At 43.2% G+C, this 24771-nt stretch overlaps 1 protein-coding gene across 1 annotated transcript; it reads right to left on the minus strand.

Annotated features, from left to right (window-relative positions):
• Positions 1-13747: 13747 nt before the first annotated feature.
• On the minus strand, positions 13748-23818 carry LOC133087275 (arylacetamide deacetylase-like 4). The gene is given in 7 exon segments (XM_061184102.1): positions 13748-14086; positions 14371-14521; positions 14523-14616; positions 14619-14779; positions 16514-16577; positions 19432-19648; positions 23651-23818. Coding segments are annotated over 7 exon segments (1194 nt in total).
• Between the last annotated feature and the right edge of the window lie 953 nt (positions 23819-24771).

A 24771-nucleotide genomic window follows, 5' to 3' on the forward strand; every position in this document is an offset into this window, starting at 1 on the left:
CCATATATATGTGTTAGCATATGGTATTTGTTTTTCTCTTTCTGACTTACTTCACTCTGTAGGACAGACTGTAGGTCCATCCACCTGACTACAAATAACTCAATTTCATTTCTTTTTATGGCTGAGTAATATTCCATTGTATATATGTGCCACATCTTCTTTATCCATTCATCTGTTGTCTTTTCCTTCTCTTGTGTTTCCTGCCTAGAGAAGTTCCTTTAGCTATTGTTGTAAAGCTAGTTTGGTGGTGCTGTATTCTCTTAGCTTTTGCTTGTCTGAAAAGCTTTTGGTTTCTCCGTTGAATCTGAATGAGATCCTTCCTGGGTAGAGTAATCTTGGTTGTAGGTTTTTCTCTTTCATCACTTTAAGTATATCCTGCCACTCCCTTCTGGCCTGCAGAGTTTCTGCTGAAAAATCAGCTGATAACCTTATGGGGATTCCTTTGTATGTTATTTTTTGTTTTTCCCTTGCTGCTTTTAATATTTTTTCTTTGAATTTAATTTTTGTTAGTTTGATTAATATTTGTCTTGGTGTGTTTTTCCTAGGGTTTATCCTGTATGGGACTCTCTGTGTTTCCTGGACTTGGGTGACCATCTCCTTTCCCGTGTTAGGGATGTTTTCAACTATAATCTCTTCAACTATTTTCTCAGACCCTTTCTTTTTCTCTTCTTCTTCTGGGACCCCTATAATTCGAATGCTGGTGTGTTTAGTGTTGTCCCAGATGTCTCTGAGATTGTCCTCAATTCTTTTCATTCTTTTTTCTTTATCCTACTCCTCAGCAGTTATTTCCACCATTTTGTCTTCCAGCTCACTTATTCGTTCTTCTACCTCAGTTATTCTGTTATTGATTCCATCTAGTGTATTTTTCATTTCAGTTATTGTGTTGTTCATCTCTGTTTGTTTGTTCTTTAGTTCTTCTAGATCTTTGTTAAACATTTCTTGTATTTTCTCAGTCCGTGCCTCCATCCTATTTCTGAGATTCTGGATCATTTTTACTATGATTACTTTGAATTATTTTTCAGGTAGATTGCCTATTTCCTCTTCATTTATTTGGTCTTGTAGGTTTTCACCTTGCTCCTTCATCTGTGACATATATTTTTGCCATCTCATTTTTTTTTTTTTTTTTATGAGTGGGATTGTGTTCCTGTCTTACTGGTTGTTTGGCCTGAGGCTTCCAACCCTGGAGTTTGTAGACTGTTGGGTAGAGCTGGGTCTTGGTGCTGAGATGAGGACTTCCGTGAGACCTCACTCAGAGGAATACTCCCTGGGGTTTGAGGTTCTCTATTAGTTCAGTGGTTTGGACTCGGAGCGCCCACCATAGAAGCTTCAGCCTGGCCCCCAGCTCATGAACCAAGATCCCACAAGCCACGTGGGGTGGCAAAAAAAAAAAAAGAGAGAGAGAGAACAATAACAAAGTAAAAAATAAAATTAGACTAGGAAACTAACAGATATGTTAGAAAGAATATAAAAATAAAAATATAGGGCTTCCCTGGTGGCGCAATGGTTGAGAGTCTGCCTGTTAATGCAGGAGACACGGGTTCGAGCCCTGGTCTGGGAGGATCCCACATGCCGTGGAGCAACTGGGCCCGTGAGCCACAACTACTGAGCCTGCACGTCTGGAGCCTGTGCTCCGCAACAAGAGAGGCCACGATAGTGAAGAGGCCCATGCACTGCGATGAAGAGTGGCCCCCGCTTGCCGCAACTAGAGAAAGCCCTCGCACAGAAACAAAGACCCAACACAGCCAAAAATAAATATAAAAATAAATAAATAAATAAAAGATTACTATTAAAAAATAAATAAATAAAAATAAAAAATAAAAATAAAATTATAGATGAATCAACAACCAGAAGGTACAACAGTACCACAATAGTAAAAAAGAGGAGGGAAAAGAAAAAAAGAAAAGGGGGGGAAAAGCCCTCCTCCTCATCTGTAGAGGGTGGAGCCTAAGCTAGGGCAAGATTTGGGCTGTGGGCAGGGCCTATGCTTAGGACCCACAGGGCTGGAAAAGGCCCTGGGGGCTGTGGGGGTGGGGCTTAGGCTCAACGGAACAGAAGGGACCCAGGCGTGTCCCCCACCCTTGGTGTCAGAGGGCAGGGGACCTCACCTAGGAGCCCTGCAGGCTTCCTGGGCTCAAGTGGGTGGGGCAAATGCCCTCCTCTCCTCTACTGCTCCTCCGGTCCTGGAGGGTCCCTCCCACCTGCCTCTCCTGTTCTCCCCTCAGCCTCCTTCCTGTGCCCCCACGACCAATGCAGCCAGGAGGAGGGCGTGTCTTGGAGGGCAGGGGACCAGCCTGCGAGCTCAGCAGGCTCCCCGGGTCCTAGTGGGCGGGGCAATTGCCCTCCGCTCCTCTCACGCTCCTCCCGGAGGGCCCCTCCCACCTGCCTCTCCTGATCTCCCTGGCCTCAGGGGTGCCAATCCTATCTGGTCTCCACTACTCCTCCCCCCTCAGTCCCCCCACACCCTACTGGTTCACTTGGGGGTTCCTCCCATCTCCTTGGGCATCAGGGTCCTGCACCAGCCGCCAGCAGGTGCCCTAGTTGTGGGGAGATGCTAACTCGGTGTCTTCCCACACTGCCATCTTGACTCCGCACCCCCCATGTCTTTTTACGCCCTGATAGCTCATTTCTTTTTAGAATTGAATAATAGTCTAATGTCTAGATGTATTCATTTATTTATCCATTCACCTACTGAAAAACATGTTGGTTGCTTCTAAGTTTGCAACTATGAACAAAGCTGCTTTATTTATCCATTCACCTACTGAAAAACATGTTGGTTCCTTCTAAGTTTGCAACTATGAACAAAGCTGCTATAAACGTCCTATACTGGTTTTGGTGTAGACATAGTTTTCAGTTCATTTGGGTAAATACCAAGGAGCGCAGTTTTGGGATCATGTGGTAAGCGTATGTTTAGTTTTGTAAGAAATTGCCAAACTGTCTTCCAAAGTGGCTGTACCATTTTGCATTCACACCAGCAATGGAGTGGTCCTGTTGCTCCACATCCTTGCCAGCATTTGGTATTGTCAGTATTTTGGATTTTGGCTGTTCTAATAGCTGTGTAGTGTCATTTTGATTTGTAATTTCCCAATGACAAATCATGTTGAACTTTTTTTTCATATGCTTACTTGCCATCTGTATATCTTCCTTGGTGAGGTGATTTGCCCATTTTTAAATCAGGTTGCTCTTTTTTATCATTGAGTTTTAAGAGTTTCTTGTATATTTTAGATAAGTGTCCTTTATCAGATGTGTCTTTTGCAAATATTTTCTCCCAATCCATGGCTTGTCTTCTCATTACCTTAGCACTGTTTTTCACAGAAGTTTTTACTTTTAATGAAGTTCAGCTTATCAATCTTTTCTTTCATGGATTATGTCTTTGGTGCTGTATCTAAACAGTTATCACCTAGATTTTCTCCTATGTTATCTTCTAGGAGTTTTATAGTTTTGCATTTTACATTTAGACGTAAGATCTATTTTGATTTAAATTTTGTAAAGAGTGTAAGGTCTGTGTCTAGATTCATTTTTTTGCACACGGATGTCTATTTGTTCCAACACCATTTGTTGAAAGGATTATCTTTTCTCCATTGCATTGCTTTTGCTCCTTTGTCAAAGATCAGTTGATTATATTTGTGTGGGTCTGTTTCTGGGCTGTCTATTCTGTTCCCATGATCTATTTGTCTATTCTTTAGCTGATACCACACTGTCTTAATTACTGTGGCTTTATAGAAAATCTTGAAGTTGGATAGTGTTGGTCCTCTAACGTTGTTCTTCTCCTTCAATACTGAGTTGTCTATTCTGTGTCTTTTGCCTCTTCATATAAACTTCAGAATCAGTTTGCTGACATCCACAAAATAACTTGCTGGTATTTTTATTGGAGTTGTCCTTGAATCTATAGATCAAGTTGGAAGTAACTGATACCTTGAAAATATTTAGTCTTTCTATTCATGAACATGGAATATCTCTCCAGTTATTTAGTTCTTTGACATCTTTCATCAGACTTTTGAAGTTTTCCTCACATAGATTTTGTACGTGTTTTGTTATTTTTATACCTAAGTAAAAAAATAGGTATAAAATGGGGGGAGTAACTTATTTAGTTTTTTTAAACATTTTTTATTTGTTTATTTATTTATTTTTGGCTGTATTTGGTCTTCGTTGCTGTGCACAGGCTTTCTCTAGCTGCAGCGAGCAGGGGCTACCCTTCGTTGTGGTGCGCAGGCTTCTCATTGCAGTGGCTTCTCTTGTTGTAGAGCACGGGCTCTAGGCAAGCAGGCTTCAGTAGTTGTGGCACGCAGACTCAGTAGTTGTGGCTCACAGGCTCTACAGCATAGGCTCAGTAGTTGTGGTGCACAGGCTTAATTGCTCCGCAGCATGTGGGATCTTCTCAGACCAGGGATCGCACCCGTGTCCCCTGTATTGGCAGGCGGATTCTTAACCACTGCACTGCCAGGGAAGTCCCAGGGGGAGTAATTTAAATGGTATATGTTTTTAACTTCAAATTCCTCTTTGTTCATTGTGGTATATAGGAAAGCAACTGACTTTTATATATTAATGTTGTATCCTGCAATTTTGCCATAATTACTTATTAATTCCAGGAGGGTTTTTGGTCAGTTTTTTCAGATTTTCTACATAGATGATCATGACATCTATGAACAAAGACAGTTCTGTTTCTTCCTTCCTAATCTATATACCTTTTATTTCCTTTTATCATCTTATTGCATTTGCTAGGACTTCCAGTACAATGTCAAATAACAGTGGTGAGAAGGGATATTCTTGACGTTTTCTGATCTTACCAGAAAAGCTTCAAGTTTCTCACCATCAAGTGTGATGTTAGCTGTAGGTTTTTTGTAGATGTCCTTTATCAAGTTGAAGATGTTCCCCTCCACTCCTAGTTTGCTGAGTTTTTATCATGAATGAGTGTTAGATTCTGTCAAATGCTTTTTCTGCATCTATTGATATGATCACATGATTTTCCTTATTTAGCCTGTTAACCTGATGGATTGCATTAATTGACTTTCAGATGTTGAGCCGGCGTCTACACCTAGGAAAAATCCCACTCTATTATGGTGTATAATTCTTTTTATACATTTTTGATTCAATTTGATAATATTTTGTAGACAATTTTTTCATCTATGTTCATAAGAGATAGTAGTCCATTGTTTGGGGTGGGGTTAGGGGGATTTTTGTAATGTCTTTATCTGGTTTTGGTATTAGGGTAATGCTGGCTTCACAGAACAAGTTAGGAAGTATTCCTTCTGCTTCTATATTCTGGAAGTGAACTGGTATAATTTCTTACTTAAATGTTGGGTAGAATTCACCAGTGAACCCATCTGAGCTTGGTGCTTTCTATTTTGAAAGTTTATTAATTTAATTCAATTTCTTTAATAGGTATAAGCCTATTCAGATGGCCTATTTCTTTTTGCGTGGGTTTTTTGCAGCTTGTGTCTTTAAGGAATTCCATTCATTTCATCAAGGTTATCAAATCAGTCAGCATATAGTAGTTCATAATATCCCTTTATTATCCTTTTAGTGTCAATGGAATCTGTAATAATGTCCCCTCTTTCATTTCCGATGTTAGGAACTTGTGTCCTATCTCTTTTTTTCTTAGTTAGCTTGGCTAGGGACTTATTTATTTTGTTGATCTTTTCAAAGAACCAGATTTTTGTTTTCTCTGTTGATTTCTTATTTTCAATTTCATTTATTTCGGCCTAATTTTTATTATTTCTTTTCTTCTCCTTACCTTGCACATAATTCCCTCTTCCTTTTCTAGTTTCCTAAGGTGGAATCTTAGATTATTGATTTTAGGTCTTTCATCTTTTCTAATATGCATATTCAATGGTATAAATTTCCCTCTAAGCACTGTTTTCACTGCATCCCTCAAATTTGATAAGTTGTATTGTCATTTTCATTTAGTTCAAAATATTTTTTAAATTTCTATTGAGGGACTTCCCTGGTGGTACAGTGGTTAAGACTCTGCACTCCCAGTGCAGGGGGCCCAGGTTCCATCCCTGGTCAGGGAAATAGATCCCACATGCATGCCACACCTAAGGGCCAGCGAACCACAACTAAGGAGCCCACCTGTCACAACTAAGACTGAGTGTAACCTAATTAATTAATTATTAAAAAATAAAAACAAAGGGTGCAATTCAATGATTTTTTTTAAAAAATTTTCTCTTGAGATTGATTCTTTGACCCATGTCAAAGGATTTTGGAAATTTTTTTAGTCATTATTACTTCAAATATTGCTTCTTTTCCTCTCTCTCTTTCTTCTCCTTCCGGTGTTCCCATTACACGTATATTACTTTTTACAGTTGTCCCACCATTCTCAGATATTCTTTAGAAGTGTGTCTTTAATCTCCAAGTATTTGGGGACTTTCCAGCTGTCTTTCTGTCATTGATTTATAGTTTAATTCCATTGTGGTCTGAAAGCAAATGTATGATTTCTATTCTTTTAAACTTGTTAAGGTGTGTTTTATGGCCCAGGACCTAGACCATGTTGGTGAATGTTCCATGTGCAAGTACCTTCCAATAACAAAATGTTTCTAATTACTCTCTATTGTCCCTTGTATCATTGCTGTCATTCATTTCACTTACACATAAGCACATGTAATTAAATATATTATTGCTTTTATTATTTTGAACAAACTGTTATCTGTTAGATCAACTAAGAAAAGAAAAATAAGTATTTTACCTTCATTTATTCATTCTCCAAATCTCTTCCTTTCTGTATGTAGATCTGAGTTTCTGACATGTATCATTTTCCTTATCTCAAATACAAAAAACAAAAACAAACAAACAAAAAATCTTCTTTTAACATTTCTTACAAGACAGGTCTACTGGCAACAAATTTCCTCATTTTTTCTTTGTCTGAGAAAGTCTTTATTTCTCCTTCACCTTTGAAGGGTAATTTCAACAGGTACAGAATTCTAGGTTGATGGGTTTTTCTCTTAATTCTTGAAATATTTCACTCCATTCTCCTCTTGCTTACATGGTTTCTGAGGAGAAATCAGATGTAATTCTTATCTTTGCTCCTCTATATATAGGTAAGGCATTTTTTCCCCTCTTCCTTCTTTAAAGACTTTTTCCTTTATTTTTGATTTTCTGAAGTTTGAATATGATCTGTCTAGGTGTAGGTTTGGGGCATTTATCCTTCTTGGTGTTCTCTGAGCTTCTTGGAACTGTGGTTTGGTTTCTGACATTATTTGGGGGAAATTTTTGCTTCAAATATTGCTTCTTTTCCTTTCTTTCTTTCTTATCCTTCTGGTATTCCTGTTACATATGTTGGGCTGGCCAAAAGGTTCGTTTGGGTTTTTCCATAAGGAAAACCTAAACAAACTTTTTGGCCAACCCAATATGTTACATCTTTTATAGTTGTCCCACAGTTTTTAGATATTCTGTCTTTTTTTTCTTTTTTTTTTCCTCTTTGCTTTTCAGTTTTGGAAGTTTCTACTGTCATATCCTCAAGCTCAGAGATTCTTTCCTCAGCTGTGTTCAGTCTCCTAATGAGCCCATCAAAGGTGATTTTCATTTCTGTTTAAGTGTTTTTGGTCTTTAACATTTGTTCTTTATTCTCTTAGAATTTTTATCCTCTGTTTACATTATCTGTTTGTTCTTGCATGTTGTCTACTTTTTCCATTGAAGCCCTTAGCATATTAGCCTTAGTTGTTTTATTTTAAATTCCCAGTCTGATAATTCCAACATTCCTGCCATATCTGACTCTGGTTCTTATGTTTATTCAGTATCTTCAACATGTGGCTTTTGTCTTTTAGTATGCCTTGTAATTTTTTGTTGAAGGGTAGACATGATGTACTGAATAGAATGAATGATGGTACATATGCTCTTAGTAATGTAGCAGTAAGGTGTGGGGGAAGAGGAAGCATTTATAGTCCTATGATTAGGTCTCAGTATCTTAGTGAGCTTGTGCATCCAGGGCTGTGAACTTCACCAATGCTTCTCAACCCCAATTTCCCCTCCTCTCACGTTACATGGGACAAGATGGCTGGAGAGGGCTGAAGTTGGGTATTTCCCTCCCCCAGGTATGTTAGGCTCTGATAAAATAGATTCTCTAGCAGACTCGGACCTGGTAAAATAGATTCTCCTGAGGGCAGGCCTTGTTAAGAAAAACAGAATGCTCTGGTATATTTCAAAAGGGTTCCTTTTCCCCTCTAGAAGCATGCCAGAAGCATGAGGGGAATTTTTCTCCAATATTCACTGTGAGAATCTGATAGAACTCCTGGAGGCAAAACTCACAAAAGTGTGGGGGCTTCCCAGTGACAGGCGCCCCTGGAGTTTTTGACCCCCAGCCTTGTCCTCCAGCAATGAACAGATACAGTTCAGGTTTTCCTACCTTGGCACTGGTTCCTATGGAAGTTTCTGCTCCTCGGTTTCTGCTCCAGTAAGTTGTAATCCTCTGTATGTGCCTGTATGTCTCACCAACTTTTTTGAGGGGGGTGAGGGCCGGGGAGGGCAGTGGTTTTCCCTGTGTCCTCACTTCCCTGATGGATCTAAGAAGAAGGGTTGTTAATTTTCAGTTTGTCCAGCTTTTGCCTTGTTGTTACAATGGAACGACAACTTCTAAGCTCCTTACATGCCAACCTAAAACTTCCCCATTATTACATTATACCAGATAGTAAACAAAGCTGCCCTCTTCTGGAAACAGTTGGGGGGGTGGGGAACACTACCTCTGTCTTCCAGGATTGTTTACTCTACAAATGCCTTTGAAAAGACTGTCTGGATCAAAAGCTACCAGTACCTGTTCACAAGAAGTACAGAAACATGAGAGACCCATGGAGAATCGTCTCCCAAAAATATTTCCTCATTTCCACATGGTCTTGGCTTCTGGCAAATTTTTCCATGAGTATGCTTCTCCTTCAGCCACTCCAATTAACCTGACTGACAGAGGCTGGGAGGAGGGGGAAAATCTTTAGTTTATCTTACATAGCATTTGATTAACAGTACTTTCTACGGGGCCCCAAGAATTAGGATAAGGCTAACATGTAGCAGATGCAGCCAGTTGAAAAAATCTGATAAACCATCAGGATTTACCTTGGAAAGGCAAGTGGCTTTCTCTTAAGTTTTGTATTGATTTTTCTATTGGACTTGAAGCATAAATCCAGGTACAGCAGGATGTATTAACAGCTGTGCAAACTCTGCCTCATCCCACAAGGAGGGAAACTAAAGCAATTTTATCATCTGCAATAACGCTGGGCAGGGAGTCAGGGCTTATCTGAATGTATGTTAGAGCCAAGGTGATGTTTCCTTAAACACTCAAAGACCTCATATGAGGTTTTTCACCTCTTGGGAGGTACAAATCACTGTATTTGGGGGAGGGATGCAAGTTAATACGTACCTTCCACACAAGAAGTATGGCCCCATGGGAACACATGGTGCCCCTGGAAAGAAAATATGGCTTACAATTTTGGGGTCAACCAGGTGGGACCTACATCAGTTGTAGGGTACAGGTTGACAGTAACTGGCTGGTCGTATGCGGTAGGGTTTCCAAGTGACAGAGCAGCTTCTACTACAGCCTGAACTTGCTACAGAGCCTTCTCTTGCTCTGGTCCCCACTCAAAAAAGGCAATAGGCTATGAGTTTTGTAGCTGAGCATGTTGCCTCCCCAAAAACCAGAAAAGCCTAACGAGCATTGTGCATTTGTCATAGTAGGTGATACAAGTGCAGCAACTTCTCTTTTATCTTGGAGTTGAACCCCTGGAAATTTCACTAAGATGGTTGCCCCCTTGATTGTTGAGGGGTTCATGTCCCACCCCCCACTTTACTTATGTCTCACTAAGGTTTTCTAAACTACATGCTTACCAGCTCCATTAAGGTTAAGTAACTCACTGGATTCAGTGTCCATGTGCCTAGCCATTTCATGCTACACACTATGCTCACCCCTTGACACTTTCCCCTATCTACTCTGGTCTCAAACTGCTGTTGAGTCTCCTTCTACCTCCTTAATAAGATGCAACTCTGTTCTCTCTTCTCTAGCCCTACAGCCAATATTGTCATTCCATTCCTCCATCCCTTGTTCCATTCTAGTGGATTGTTTGGGGGGTTTGTGTGTGTGTGTGTATGTGTTTTTGTTTGTTTGTTTTTGCTTTTGTGGAGAGCAGGGAGGGGATGGGGGATTGTTGTAGCGTTTTAACTAACCATTCAGTCCTTTGCAACATGTTTCCCAACTTCCTCCAGGACACTTTTTCTAAAATATAAATCTAATCATGTTGCTTCTCTGATTAAAAACATTAGTATCCCAAAGGCTTTAAGTTAAACTCTAAACTTCTTTACATGGCCTACAAAGCCTGTGGGAGCTATCCTTTGCCTGACTTTTCAGACACTCTTGCCACTCCCCCACTCATGCCTCGAATATCCCTGGGTGATCCTGGGTGAATCATCTCACTCTTGGAGCAGCTGTTTCCCCAGCTGCAAAATGATGGGGTTAGACAAGGGATTAATCTTCAAAATATACAAATAGCTCATGCAGCTCAATAACAAAAAAACAAACAAGCCAATCAGAAAATGGGTGGAAGATCTAAATAGACATTTCTCCAAAGAAGACATACAGATGGCCAAAAAAAAACATGAAAAGATGCTCAACATCACTAATTATTAGAAAAATGCAAATCAAACTACAATTAGGTATCACCTCCCACCAGTTAGAATGGCCATCATCAAAAAATCTACAAACAATAAATTCTGGAGAGGTTGTGGGGAAAAGGGAACCCTCCTACACTGTTGGTGGGAATGTAAATTGGTGCAGCCACTATAGAAACAGTATGGAGTTTCCTTAAAAAACTAAAAATAGAGCTACCATATGATCCAGCAATCCCACTCCTGGTCATATACCCAGAGAAAACCATATTTGAAAAGAGACATGCACCTCAATGTTCATTGCAGCACTGTTTACAACAGCCAGGACATGGAAGCAACCTAAATATCCATCAACAGAGGAATGGATAAAGAAGATGTGGTACATATATACAATGGAATATTACTTAGCCATAAAAAAGAATGAAATAATGCCATTTGCAGCAGCATAGATGGACCTAGAGATTATCATACTGAGTAAAGTAAGTCAGACAGAGAAGGACAAATATCATATGATATTATATGTGGAATCTAAAAAAAACGCTACAAAAGAACTTATCTACAAAACAGAAATAGAGTCACAGATATAGAAAACAATCTTATGGTTACCAGGGTGGAAAGGAAGGGAGGGATAAATTGGGAGATTGGGACTGACATAGACACACAACTATATATAAAATCGATAACTAATACGGACCAACTGTATAAACCAGGGAACTCTACTCAATACTCTGTAATGACCTATATGGGAAGAATATGAAAAAGAGTGGATATATGTATATTTATAACTGATTCACTTTGCTATACAGCAGAAAGTAACACAACATTGTAAATCAACTATTTTACAATAAAAAAAAAATTTAATGATTGGTTAGACTAGAAGAGCCCTATGTCTTTGTCCAGCCCTTTAAAAAAATCAATAATCTTGACTTTTTACTTATCAAATCTTGTACTGTGATACATTTAGCTGTCCAGATACTTTGTGTGTCCACAATTTCCTATAAGTGTTCCTGGATGTAATTTTTAGGTAGATCCTTGAAGGCAGAAAATGTCTTCAGAAGATTTTATTGTACTTGAGGCTAATAAAGACTTGCAAAAGAAAAAAGAAGATGAGTGGTGTGATTTCCTTCTCCTGATTGGACCCTGACTAATACAAGAGCATAGAGTTTATCATAAAAATAGACTGGGAAGAGACTAGAGGAAGGTCCAGATTACTGCCCCTTGGGGAAACCAGATGATGGTGATGTGATGGGAGTTAGGACTGGGGAGAGATGAGAGGACCTCTCCTGGGGGACCCTATGGGGAAGAGTCTCAACGTACAGCCCATAACTATCATCACTAGCTCCAGAAAGTCAAGCCAATGTATTTCCTAGGCAGAGAAGTTGTGTTGACTCTTCTTCCCGTCCCCTTCTGGAGACACCTTTTGGAGTGGACAGACTCTACAGTGGCCCCCAAGATCTCCACTCCCTGGTGTTCACATGCTTGTGTGATCCCCTTGTGTGGGCAAGACCTGTGATTTGCTTCTAACTAACAGAATAAGGCAAAGGTGATGGCATATATGTGATTACATTTGTGATTAAATCACTTTAGATTTTAGTGGCTAGCTTGCTTAAGTCTTTCTCCCTTGCTCACTTTAAGGAAGAAACCAGTCATTTGGGGAAAACTCACGTGCAAAAAACTGTGAGTGGCTTCTAGAAGCCAATAGTGGCCTCTGGCCAACAGCTAGCAAGCAACTGAAGCTCTCCATCTACAACTTCAAGAAACTGAATTCTGCAAACAACCTGACTGAGCTTGGAAGTAGATCCCTCCCCAGTCGAGCCTCAGATGAAACCACAGCCCCAACACCTTGATTGCAGCTAAGCTATTCTCAGACTCCTGACCCACAGAAACTGTGAGATAATAAATGTGTGCTGTTTTAAGCCACTAAGTTCATGGTAGTGTTGTTACACAGCAATAGATAATTAACAAACTTTTCCATCAAAGCTGCTTGCATATAACACATGGATCATGATGCCTGTCCATGCTCCCAGGATCCCAGTCCAAACTGCTTATGTAGATATCTGCCCCCTCGGCAAGGATCCAAGACACCTGTAAGACTCCCTCCTCCAGGTGAGGTCCTTGGCACCAAGAGATGCTATGGTTGCAGAGAAGAGAGATCCTCCAACTTTAGCACTTGGGTGGGACTAGGCAGCAGAGAGGCCCAGTGCTACTACAAATGTATCTAGCAAACACAGGCCCAATGCAAAAACTAATGTGGACTGCCCCCAGCATGCAATACAAATATTCTCTTCCTTTTCTCTGTGAGCAGAGAAAGTGGTGTGGGCTAAGTAAAGGCAAGGTTCTTTGTAAAAGTGGGACCAATATATAAGTGCACCAAAGAAAGCTGACACCTTACTGCTTTAGGGAATGCAGTTTCCATATCCCAGATGGCACCCAGAGATTCCCAAGACTGCCTTGGCTCTGAGACCCTGCCTCTTGGTAACCAGTGATCTAATTTTGGAATTCAGATTAAAGACTTAAGCCCAGGAAAAGTCCCCAGCCCCCAGAGCCCACCCTTTTCCTCACTACCTTCCTCTTGCTTCTTCTTGCATCTCCCTTTCCAGTGATCTCCTCCAAAACTTCCCTTTAGTCCAGCCCAAATGTGGCTATACTGAGGGCAGAGATCCACTGCAGCAGCATTTCTCAGGCCAACTGGAACCAATCTGTAACCAATCTGCAGGAATTTGGCTGGTGACCTTTGGCCCCAGGAACAATTAGGTGCCCCCTCCTCCAACAGGGACCTGACCCCAAGCAATGCTTCAGCATTATGCGTATATACCCACCACGGACAGTATGGTCAGCTGTTGGCATTCATTCTGCAGAGGTCTTGTGTGTTAGAGCTTTGAGAAATTTTAAAGGCATTTTTTTCTCCATTGACTATTTATTTCACCTGAATGAGAATGTTAGAGAATGTTGCTAGATCCAGAATTGAACACTGTTGGCACTGAAAGGAAACAGACACAGTTTGGATTTTCTCAAACACTAGGCAAGACTATTCTTAGCTTACTTCTCATCCTTCCCCTGCAGGGTAAGCCCTGACTTAGCATCTCCTTAATCAACAAAATACAATTCATCAAAGGACTCAGCACGTAGTAGAGTCCATACTTGCTATGCCCTACTCAGGGTCCCAGGGTTACAGTGTGCTCTTTATATAACTGACTATAGCATTCACAATTTTCAGGGAGCATGGGAAAGAGAAAGGTTTCCTATCAAATAATATCAGAGATCCATGAAAGCCATCCTCCACGTGGTACCATGTCACGGGGACCCCCTGGTCCTCCAAGCACTTCTTATAGAGCAAGATGTCATCACGGAGGATGTCATACTCACAGCTCACCAGGAAGGCCTCGGGAAGCTGGGCAATGGTCTCATCATCCTTTATGGGGGGTGTATGTTCCACATCCAACAAGGGATTGTTTTCTACATAGGCAGCCTCATTGAAAGGGGCAGGAAACACGGGTTGGTAGTCTGTCTTCTTTTTTTTTTTTTAGTAAATTTATTTATTTATTTATTTATTTTTGCGTGTATTGGGTCTTCGTTTCTGTGCGAGGGCTTTCTCTAGTTGCGGCGAGCGGGGGCCACTCTTCATCGCGGTGCGCGGGCCTCTCATTGTCGCGGAGCACAGGCTCCAGACGCGCAGGCTCAGTAGTTGTGGCTCACAGGCCTAGTTGCTCCGCGGCATGTGGGATCTTCCCAGACCAGGGCTCGAACCCGTGTCCCCTGCATTGGCAGGCAGATTCTCAACCACTGCGCCACCAGGGAAGCCCAGTCTGTCTTTTTGAATCTCTCGGGTACGTTGTCCGCGCTGACCCACTTCCAGGACTTCTTCCAGACTTCCGGGGGAATAAAAGCACCACTTAAGATGGCATCCCACCAGGAGAAGTCGATAAGCACATATTTAAACACGCATCATGAACTTCCGGGTGAGGAACTGGACGTGTTGGTTCTGCGGAAAGGATGGCAGCCAAAAATTGATGAGTTGGACAATGGGATAAATCAGGACCGAGGAAGACCGGATCTGCCCACCAAGGTCTGAGAGGTCAAGGTCGCAATCCCTGCCCCAGCGCTGTCTCCGCAGATCACAACGCAGACCTGCCAGAAGGAAGCAGAAATGCCCATGCCTCCTTGGACTCTCTCTTGCCCATCCACCACAGGGGTGAAGGCTCTGCAGAACCAAACAGTTGAAAGGCTGATCTCCTCCAGGAGCTTACTTAAGAAACCACATTATGTCTTGATGAGGAATCAGGGGGCACCCAGCTCCTGACCATTTCCCCCCGTACAGTGCTCTCGGGGCATTTCCTCACAGGCACCATCCACCTGCAGCCCCCTGGCAGCCTGAAGAACCTTACCTGCCTTTCTTCCTCCACCAGCCTGTCGATCAAAACCAGTCTGGCCTGTGTGCTAGGTCTTTTCAACTATCTAGAATAACAATATCCTCAACAATTTCCTACAGGGTATTAACAGAGGTGCTTATTAACACCTTTATGTGTTCAAGGGATGTTTTTATTATCACCCTTCAGAGATGTAGAGTCTGGTGGAAACTCTGATGGTGGAATTTCAGACACAAGGCTCAGTCAGCTGGGAGGTACGTTGATGGATCCTGGAAAGATGCTGTCTTCCTCAAGCTCATCAAGAAAACCAGAGATGTTAAGGAAGTTACTTTAAGTAAGTTGTATAAGGGGGCTTGTTCTAGAGGTTGAACCTAAAAAGGCAGTTTTTAGTTCCTCTCACTTGCCTTCTCTAAACCGTTTCCCTGTGACTTGCTGTAATCTGTTGGATTAAGAACCAGAATTCTGGTGAGTGGTACCCATGGCCCCCTCCATCCACTAAAAAGCTCCCCCTCTCCTGTTTTCAAAGAACCTCAGGTGCCCTGAGTCATGGTTTTCTTGAGACGCTCCCAACATTGGTCCCTGCATGGCCAACAGTTAATTAGTTAGCTAGTTAGTTCATAAGTCCATTAGGTATTAGGGGTTTTTTTAATATTAATAATATTAATATTTATTAATTCCCAAAGACACGTTTAAACATTAATTAATTTGAATTTTTTTGCTCAGTTATTACAAATAACATTAAAGGAAAGCATGAAGCTAAAAAGTTATTTTTTAAGTCAAAATGGCCTCAAGCTAAAAAAAAAAAAAAAAAGCCTAGAAACAAATATTTAAAAGTTTGTCCCAGGCCCAATTGAAACCGTGCACCTCAGATTGGGACTTGAACCCACGTGCCGGGACTTGAACCCAGCCTAAACCCAGATTGGGACTTGAAGGTATTAGTTCCAACAATGCAAAAAGCACCTGCAGCATCATCGCCCCAAACCACAGCCAGGACCTTGACCAGAACCTTCAGCCAAGCCCTTAATACCCCCACCACCAACCCATCTCGCTGCCTTCCCAGTCTGAGAGAACGGTTACCTTGAATCCCGTATCCATCACTCCTTTTCTTTCCTTTTTACATAGTTCCATTGTATCTCTGTATATTCCTTAAAAGTATTATTATGATTTTAATTGTTTTTAATTTTGTAGACAAAGTATCTGGCTTTACGTAATTTTTTGAAAATTTTTTCACTGAATGTTATACTGCTGACATTCATCCACAGTATGGTGTGCCTTCCGGTTCACTCATTTGAACAGCTATGTCATATCCCATAACGCCTTAATAGCTGTGCAATACAACATTGACTATGCCACAGTTGATTCATGCACTTCCCGTCGAGGGGCATTTGGGTTGTTTCAGGTCTGGGCTGTTTTGAACGATGCTGCGCCTGTCTCCGTGGATGCATGTGTAAGAGTGCCTCTCTCGGGGGCCTAGGGCCTCCTCTCCCTCTGTTCTGCAAATCATCTGAGGCCTCACCCCTCCCTTCTGTCACCCAGGTAACACCCACCAACTTTCTCCAACAATTCACCCAACCGACAGCAGCACAGAGTCGGTCTCCTGGGATAGAAAACCACACAGGGTGCGGTACATGTCTGCAAGACAAAACCGACACAACAGCAGCCACCAGTAGGGAGGTCGGTGCCCCACGGGGCCCAGCACTGCTCCCCAACCCCCAAGAAGAGCTACCAACAGTGCTGGCACTGGGTGTGGCGTCTTCCCTTTCTTCCAATTCTTGGCTCCTCTGAAGTGACTCTGGCCAGCTCTGCCGGGACAACACAAAAAGCCAAGTCAGACACCTGAGTCCACCCCAATCTGAATCTCAAGCCCCCGGGTGATTCTAAAGTGCACGCAGCCAGAGTGGAGACGACTGCTAGCCACGACCTGGTCCTGCCGACCTTCCCCACTTCAGCCCCCCTCTCTGTGGCCCCGACATTCTTCTTTCTCTCAAGCACCCGAGCTTTTGCACTTGCTCTCCCTTAACAAGGCTGGGACTAGGGTGAGGCAAGCAAGGCACTCGCCTTGGGCGCAAAATTAAGGGAGCGTCAAAACACTCAGTACCCAAGATAAATAATACTTCGGTGCAATATTTTAAGGAATCAAAATGAATGCCAGAAACGTCCGTGATGAACAACATATCGAAATTTTAAATAGAATCCTCCTTTGCTTTTGCACGACTTACCCAGCTCTCTTGGATCCTGCTTTTATATAAACGTTGGTATGTTGTTCATCTTAGTTTTCTGCATGAATACTGATATTTTTAATATTGCATAAAAATATATTTATCTGGATCACTGTGGTTTTGGGTGCCCCTTTAAATACGGAGCCCAAGGAGGGTGCCTCACCTGCCTCACCCCATTCCCGTAAGGCTTGGAGCTCTCTTTCCCGGCCCCTGTAGGGCCGGCTCCTTCTCATCAGTTGATCCTGGGCTCAAACTTTGCCTTCTTGGAGAGGCTTCCTCTGATAGGAAAAACTAAATCTGCTCCCTGGGTCATTCTCTACTCCATCGCTCTGTGCTACCACGATGTGAAATTACCCTACTCATTTGTTTCACTGTCCGGCCCCCTCATTTGAGTGGGCTCCAATGAGGACCTTTCTTGTTCTCCACAGTGTCCCCCGTGCCTCAAAGAGGGTCTGACACAAAGTAGGTGCTCAGTAAACATTTGCTGAGTGAGCCCTGGTTTTACTTTTGGAAATAACGTCATCCCTCCACGGAGGAAGGGGAACAGACCCAGCCAATGAATGGGGGTGCTGCCCGGGGCCTCTGAAAGGGAAGAGTGATCTTGGACAAGGGTGAGGCCAGTAGATGGGAGATTATTCATAATTAACTTCTGAAAAGGGGAGAGCTTCAAGGCAGCAAATGCAGATATTGTATTTTTCACCACCAGGTGGCAGTACACCCTAATCTCAGGGAACATGTAATGCCAACAGCCCACCTCTTCACATGGGCAAATTTTCTCCTGTGCGGAAATAGAGACACAGACGTAGAGAACAAACTTATAGTTACCAAGGGGGGAAGGGAAGGGTGGAACAAATTGGGAGACTGGGATTGACATATAACATTACTATGTATAAAATAGATAACTAATGAGAACCTACTGTATAGCACAGGGAACTCTACTCAATGCTCTGTGGTGACCTAAATGGGAAGGAAATCTAAAAAAGAGTGGATACATGTATCCGTATGACTGATTCACTTTGCTGTACAGCAAGAAACTATCACAACACTGTAAATCAACTATACTCCAAAAAATTAATTTAAAAAAATTTTTCTCCTGTGCGGCCATCCCTCCATCCATCCATTGGTTTGTTGTTTCATGAACATATCCTTTCACCCAGTTATTTGCCCATCCATCCATCTATATATTCATGCACTCATACATCCATTCCAAAAATAAAAACACAGGCCTGGCCCTGGGGATCCTGCAGCAAGCAAAATAGAAGACTTTCTTGCACTCTTGGAATTTCCACTTTTAGTTGGGGAAGGCAGACGGTAAATAAGGAAACACCAGGAGGAATGAGATAAGTTCAGATTGCGACAAGTGCCATGAAGAAAACTTTAAAGTGGGCAGGGAGAGTTCTTTAGATAAGATGTCCAGGGAGTCCACTCTGTGGAGGGACATTTGAGATCAGACTGGAAGAATGAAGAAGGGGTCACCCATCCTGCAAAGCAGGGGTGGGGGGAGACACAACTTTGGAGGACTCGGGAACAGCAAGTGCAGGAGATTCAGGGTGAGAAGGAGCCTGGTGTGTCCAAAGCCCAGAGAAACTGGCAGCATGGCTGCAGCAGAGTGAATCGTTGTGGGAGGTGGGAGACCCGGGTGACCAGGTCAGAGAGGTCTGCGGGGCCAGCACCAGCTGTGGGGAGGAGTTGGGATTTCACCTAAAGACCCTGTAAAGCCACGGGAAGTGTTCACTGCAAGACTGACAAGTCTTGTATTTTTAAGGGTTCTTTCTGGCTGCTGGGTGAGGATTAGACTGTGAGGGGTGAGGCGTGACATGGGGAGAGCAGTTACTGGGATGTAGGGATAAAGGGATGCAGGCAAGAGAAGGTGGCTTCGGACCACAGGGGTCTTGCAGAGCCGGAGAGAAACGCATGGGTTTGGGAAATACTGTGTGGTGAGAACAGACAGGAGTCGTCAATGGCTGTGAGTGGTGAGGAAGCAGAGAAGAGTCAACACTGCAGGGCCATAAACACCAAACCCCAACCCACCCCAGCCCTGGCCACTTCACCACCCTCTCCTTGACCAAGACTATCATAGTATAAAAAAGAACGTTTTCACACCATCTGCTGACTTGAGCCCAAAGCCCTTAGTCAGGGCTCCCTATAAGAACCTCCAGCTGCTGATTCCTTGGAGTGACTCCAAAAAGGTTCCCACGGGAGGGGTGGGCAGAGTTGTGCATGAAGATGAGGCTCTTCCTTCACGAAGCCGCCGGGGACCATCTTACCCAGGCTCCCTAATACGGCTTCCCCTCCGTGGAAGAAGATGATGCCTCGCGGGGGGCTGGGGGAGGCCGCCTTGGGCTGGAACAGCCTCACGGGTACGGTTCCAAAACGCAGGTTGGTTACCACAAGCCCAGGGTCCTTCTTGATTCTCATGCTGTTGTGCAAAAACTGAATAAATCTGGGCATGGAGCAAATCCCCAATTTCTCAAGTATATTCCCCTGTTAGAGGTAAGAGAAAGAGCGGGAGATATTAGGAGAGGTTAGGATCTATCTGGATGGTAGATGACTCCTGCCCCTTGTAACTGCTAGGATGTTTTGGCAGTTTCTCATCTGCCTCAAAGGCATGCACCCAGGGCTCATCAGGCTCTAGGGTGTGTCCAGATAAAGCATTGGGCTTTCAGAATCTCCTCCCAAAAGCTCTTGGTTGAATAGTGGTATGAATTTGCCAAAGAGCTAGCCCACGTTTGGGCTGAGTGGTTGGGCATTGAACTGATCAAAGCCAATGTCCAAGGCAGCTGGCTGGCAACCTCGCTCTCTTTGGCTCCTAGCCTAAGACAGCAAAGACGGTCCATCACCTGGGTCAACACCATCATTGCGTCTCTGGGTTATGACAGACCCTTAAGTCTCATTTGTGTTCAACAGGAAAGAGTAATGGGATCGATTAGGGATGTCTGCCATGGGCTCAGAAGGAAGGGGCAATGGCACAAGGGCTATATATTTGCCAAATGTGAAAAGAAGTCCATTGTTTTTAAACTAATATGGTCACTCTAGTTATAAACAAGCAAAATATCTGAATATTTCATCAAATAAAGTTACATGGTATCATATCTCATGTACTAAATGCATTTCAACCATAATGGATCATCTCTTCGGTGGACCTCGCATGGAATATGTGTCTTTGTCATAAAGAAAACAGCACGGGATAATTGTGAGCATAATAAGAACAGCTGACACTTATTAGTCTCCTACAACATGCCAATACTGGTCCAAGTGATTTGGATTATTAACTGGCTTAAACTACTCAGCGACCCTCCTAAGTCAAGCACAATTATCAGCTCCATTTCACAGATGGGAAAAGTGAGGCATGCCAAGGTCAAGTGCCTTGTCCAACAACAAGTAAGATGTAGAACTTATGTTCTCAACCACTAAACTAGAAAGAGCTTGGGTTCTCAAGTCCAGCAGATTTGGATTCAAGACTTAGCTCTATCTACCACCGACTCACTGAAAGATCTGGAGCGTTACCTTCTCTGAGCTTCAATTTTCCTCATTTTATAAAATAGAAGAATGGAGTCTACAGTCCCTGAGGATGAAGCTTGGGAATTAGATGCAACCACCCATATGGAGTGTGTCACTGGTGGGTCCTGGCAAGTGTGAGCTCATACTGGGTCCTGCCCCAGGTTTATGGGATGTCCCAGTGCATTCGCTCCATGGAGACGACCCCATCCCCGTCCCCACTGCCCCATTGCCAAGGCTTAGGCTTCTCAAAAGGGAACTCCCAACAAAACCCCTATTTCCTGGCCTGAGGTGGGAGCAAGGTGACCAACGTGGTGGAGATGACCTACTTTCCCCACCACTTAGCCCACATCTGAGGAATCCATTTCCAGCATCTAGAAGAGTAAATGTTTCAGGGATTTTGAACGTTGCAATGTGGTGATAAACGTCTCTTAGCACGACATTCTGAAAGGTCACTAGATACAGCCAGGAAGTTAGATTTTGTTTGGTTTGGTTTTTTTCCCACAGTGAGTCCACATTTGCCAGAGCTGGTAATTTAAGACAGAGGCAAATAAGGAAGATTGATTATTATATATTATTATATAATATTATAAATACATATTATTTATATATAAATATTATAAATATATTGTATATATAAATATTATATTTCTATATTATAAATATATTATTTGCATAAATGTTATAATATGTGTATATGAATATTATAAATATAATGTAATATTTTGATATTATTTATAAGAATGTATTAGTAGTAGTATAAACGGGACCATCACTAGTTTAGGAACGCCTGAGATCCAGAACTTTAGATGGATATTGAAACTCTTTCACAAAATATTCTAGCAGAGTTTGCCCTTTAAAATAAAATCTAGGGACTTCCCTGGCAGTCTAGTGGTTAAGACTCCACTCTTCCAACTCAGGGGGCGCGGGTTCAATCCCTGGTCAGGGAACTAAGATCCTACACACCCTGGGAAGAGGTCAAAAAATGAAACAAAAACAAAAAATAAAATCTATAGCATTTGTTATATTAGTCCTTATATCTTTTAGTAAGGCTGAAATCATTCATCACAGCTTTTAAATCAATAATGATTTTAGGAAATGCTGTGTCTTTGCCTTCAGAGATTTGATATATATACTACTAATAATCTATTTTTATGGAGTCCTTTCTAAGTGCCCAGCACTGTACCTTGCACCTTAAATGCATTTCTCATTCAATCCGCACCTCACACCTATAAAAAGCATCTCTTGCTATCCTCATTTTTTAGAGCAGAAAACAGAGACTCAAAGACATTAGTCTACAAAACTAGCAAGTGAAGATTCAGGTCTCAGACCCAAGGTTGTCTGATACCAAAACTAGACACCTGATTTCTGGGCCGTAGAAGATTTTAGGTTCTGCCTCCTTCTCCTTAAAATTCTTATCCTTCCTGTACCTATCTGTCTTCTGGAACCAAGTGACCACTTGGATATCATCACCCTCATCACAGTCACCTTGTGAACAGCAGTCTGTCCTAGGAGGGCTCAGTGCTGGGGGGACCAGGATGGGACATCATGAGCTGAATTCACCCTCCATGGCCCATCTCAGAGGCTCCCGTGAGCAGCTATCATCAGAGATGCTTGGCTTGTGGGCTACTCTTGAGGAGAAACACTGAAGGTTGGAAAGGTCTCGGGTTTTCTGGGCCACCTGGACCTCTGAGGCCCTCATCTTCAGCCCTAGGGCCTCAAACTAGCCTATAATTCCATAAGGATTGCAGCCACTGGCTTGAGACAGCCTGACCTCCAGCAAAGTGCGTGACCAGGATTAATAAGAGAGATGCTAGTACCACATCCTCAGCCTGTCTCCTTGGGGCAGTGACATTCATGTAATTATGACGTAGACTTGTTCATTTCTCTGAAAGTCATCCATTTCCCTGGTGAAACATTCCAGCAGCACAGAAACATATTTTACTTATTTACCAAATATCACCAAACAAATTAGCCCTTATCACCTGTCATCTTGATCCCTTTACCAATCTGATGGAAGAAATGCAATTGTTCCCCCTTCGCAGATGAGGAAACCAAGACACAGAGAGGTGAAGTAAATTGCCCAAGATCACACAGCCAGGGAGTGGCTGTCAGAGCTGAGTGTGGCCTCCTCACCTCCTTCAACAGTTGTTCTGCCCACAGGTCATCATTGTGAACTGTTTGGCTGCCATCAGGTCTCCACCCAGGGTTGGGACATTGGGATTAAATCAAGTTGCCTGTCTCTTAGTGCCAAACTGTTTCCAAATCTGCTGCTCTAGGCATGCACCGTTCTACCCAAAATCCCAAACCCCTGTTCAGAGCCTGGCTGGTGTGGCCACTCTGAAATGCTGGGTGAATTCCCTGGTGATTGATCAGCAAATGGTGAGTAAGCACCTGCTAGGTGCCAGGCCCTGGGCTTGGGGCTAGGCTTGCAGAGATGCATAAGGTGGTCCCTGCCTTCCAGGTGCTTGCAATCTAAGCAGGAGGGAAACGCCTGTGTGCCATGAAGTGGAAGACACTGTGGCTGAAGCAAGTTCATTCTGTCAGGCTCTAAGCCTTTCCAGGGCAGAGGCTGGGTCTGGAATTGTTTGGGAATCCTCAGAAATGAGCCCGGTGATTGGCACTTAGTAAATATTTGCTGTTGAAGGAAGGAAAGGAGGCGGGGGGCAGGTGAGAGGAAGGACAAGAAGAAGGAGAGAAACAGAATAGCAGACACAAAAGAGAGGACCGTCATCCATCCCTCAGTGTCCATGAAGGACTGGTTCCAGGACCGCCATGATACCAACATCTTCATTGCTCAATCTCTTACAGTCGACCCCCCATCCATGGATGCAGGACCTGCGGATATGGAGAGCCCACTTTATAGCAAAGTCTGTCTTTCTTGAGGGAGTCTGAAGAGAGAGAGGAAAGGCAAATGAAAGAGGGAAAGGAGGGGCAAGAGAGAGAGAGAGTGCCCCAACCCATGACAGGGCCTGAGTGCAAACTCACCCAAGTGACCATGTAGAGGAACACGCAGTGCAGAAATCGGAACTTGGCAGGATGTTGCAGAGTAGAGGGGACACGTGTGGTGAGGAAGTGCTCAAAGACAGCCCAGACAAAGACCCCCAGGAGAAAGGTGCACAGTGCAGCTAGAAGCACCAGCCACGGGACAACCATGTTCCGGAGGCCGTGAGGAGCTTAGGAACTTCTGTCAGTGGGACTTAAGCTGGTCATATCGGCTGTCTCCTCCCTCCCACTCTCTCTTTTTTTTTTTTAACATCTTTATTGGGGTATAATTGCTTTACAGTGTCGTGTTAGTTTCTGCTGTATAACAAAGTGAATCAGCTATATGCATACGTATATCCCCATATCTCCTCCCTCTTGCGTCTCCCTCCCACCCTCCTTATCCCACCTCTCTAGGTGGTCGAAAAGCACCCAGCTGATGCTTTGGTAGCCTCCCACTCTTTTTGGATTAACTTTGACCTGTGACCTGACCTGGCTTCTTAAACATAAACACAACACGACCAGTGGGAGCCGGAGGGACCTACGTCCTTAAGGAATACAGGGACCAGGGGGAGTCTTGGGAGATGGGCTTCCCACAGGCTCAGCAAATATCAGGCTCAAACAGAGCCCGCAGCTGGGCACCAAGGGAGAGGTCTCGTGCCAGCTGCTCAGGAGTCTTTGGCCTGATCTTTCAATTGTAAAATAGGAGACACACGGCCAGCCTTCCTCCTGTGCATCTGGTCAAGGTGGGCAAAGTGCATCTTATTCCAGTCGGCTGTCCTGACCCCGCTCTGATGCTCCAATCCCCCTGGGGAGAGGCAGCGGAGCCCAAGGTTAACAGGACCCACTCAGAGGCGAGCCCACCTGGGTTGAATCCTGCCTTTTCCACTTACTGGCTCTGTGGTCTTAGGTAAGTTATGTCTGTTCTCCGCATGTCCATTTCCTCTCCTGTAAGAAGGAGATAATTAGAGAACCTGACTGAGGAATTGTGAATAGTGCTGCAATGAACATGGGTGTGTAAACATCCTCTCACTTTTCAAGTCAATTTTGCTGAGCTATAATAAATAAATATATGCATACATGTGCATATGTAAAAGTGCTTAAATCATAAAGATAAGCTTGAGGAA

The sequence above is a fragment of the Eubalaena glacialis genome, chromosome 3, assembly GCF_028564815.1.
Source record: "Eubalaena glacialis isolate mEubGla1 chromosome 3, mEubGla1.1.hap2.+ XY, whole genome shotgun sequence".
NCBI lineage: Eukaryota > Metazoa > Chordata > Mammalia > Artiodactyla > Balaenidae > Eubalaena > Eubalaena glacialis.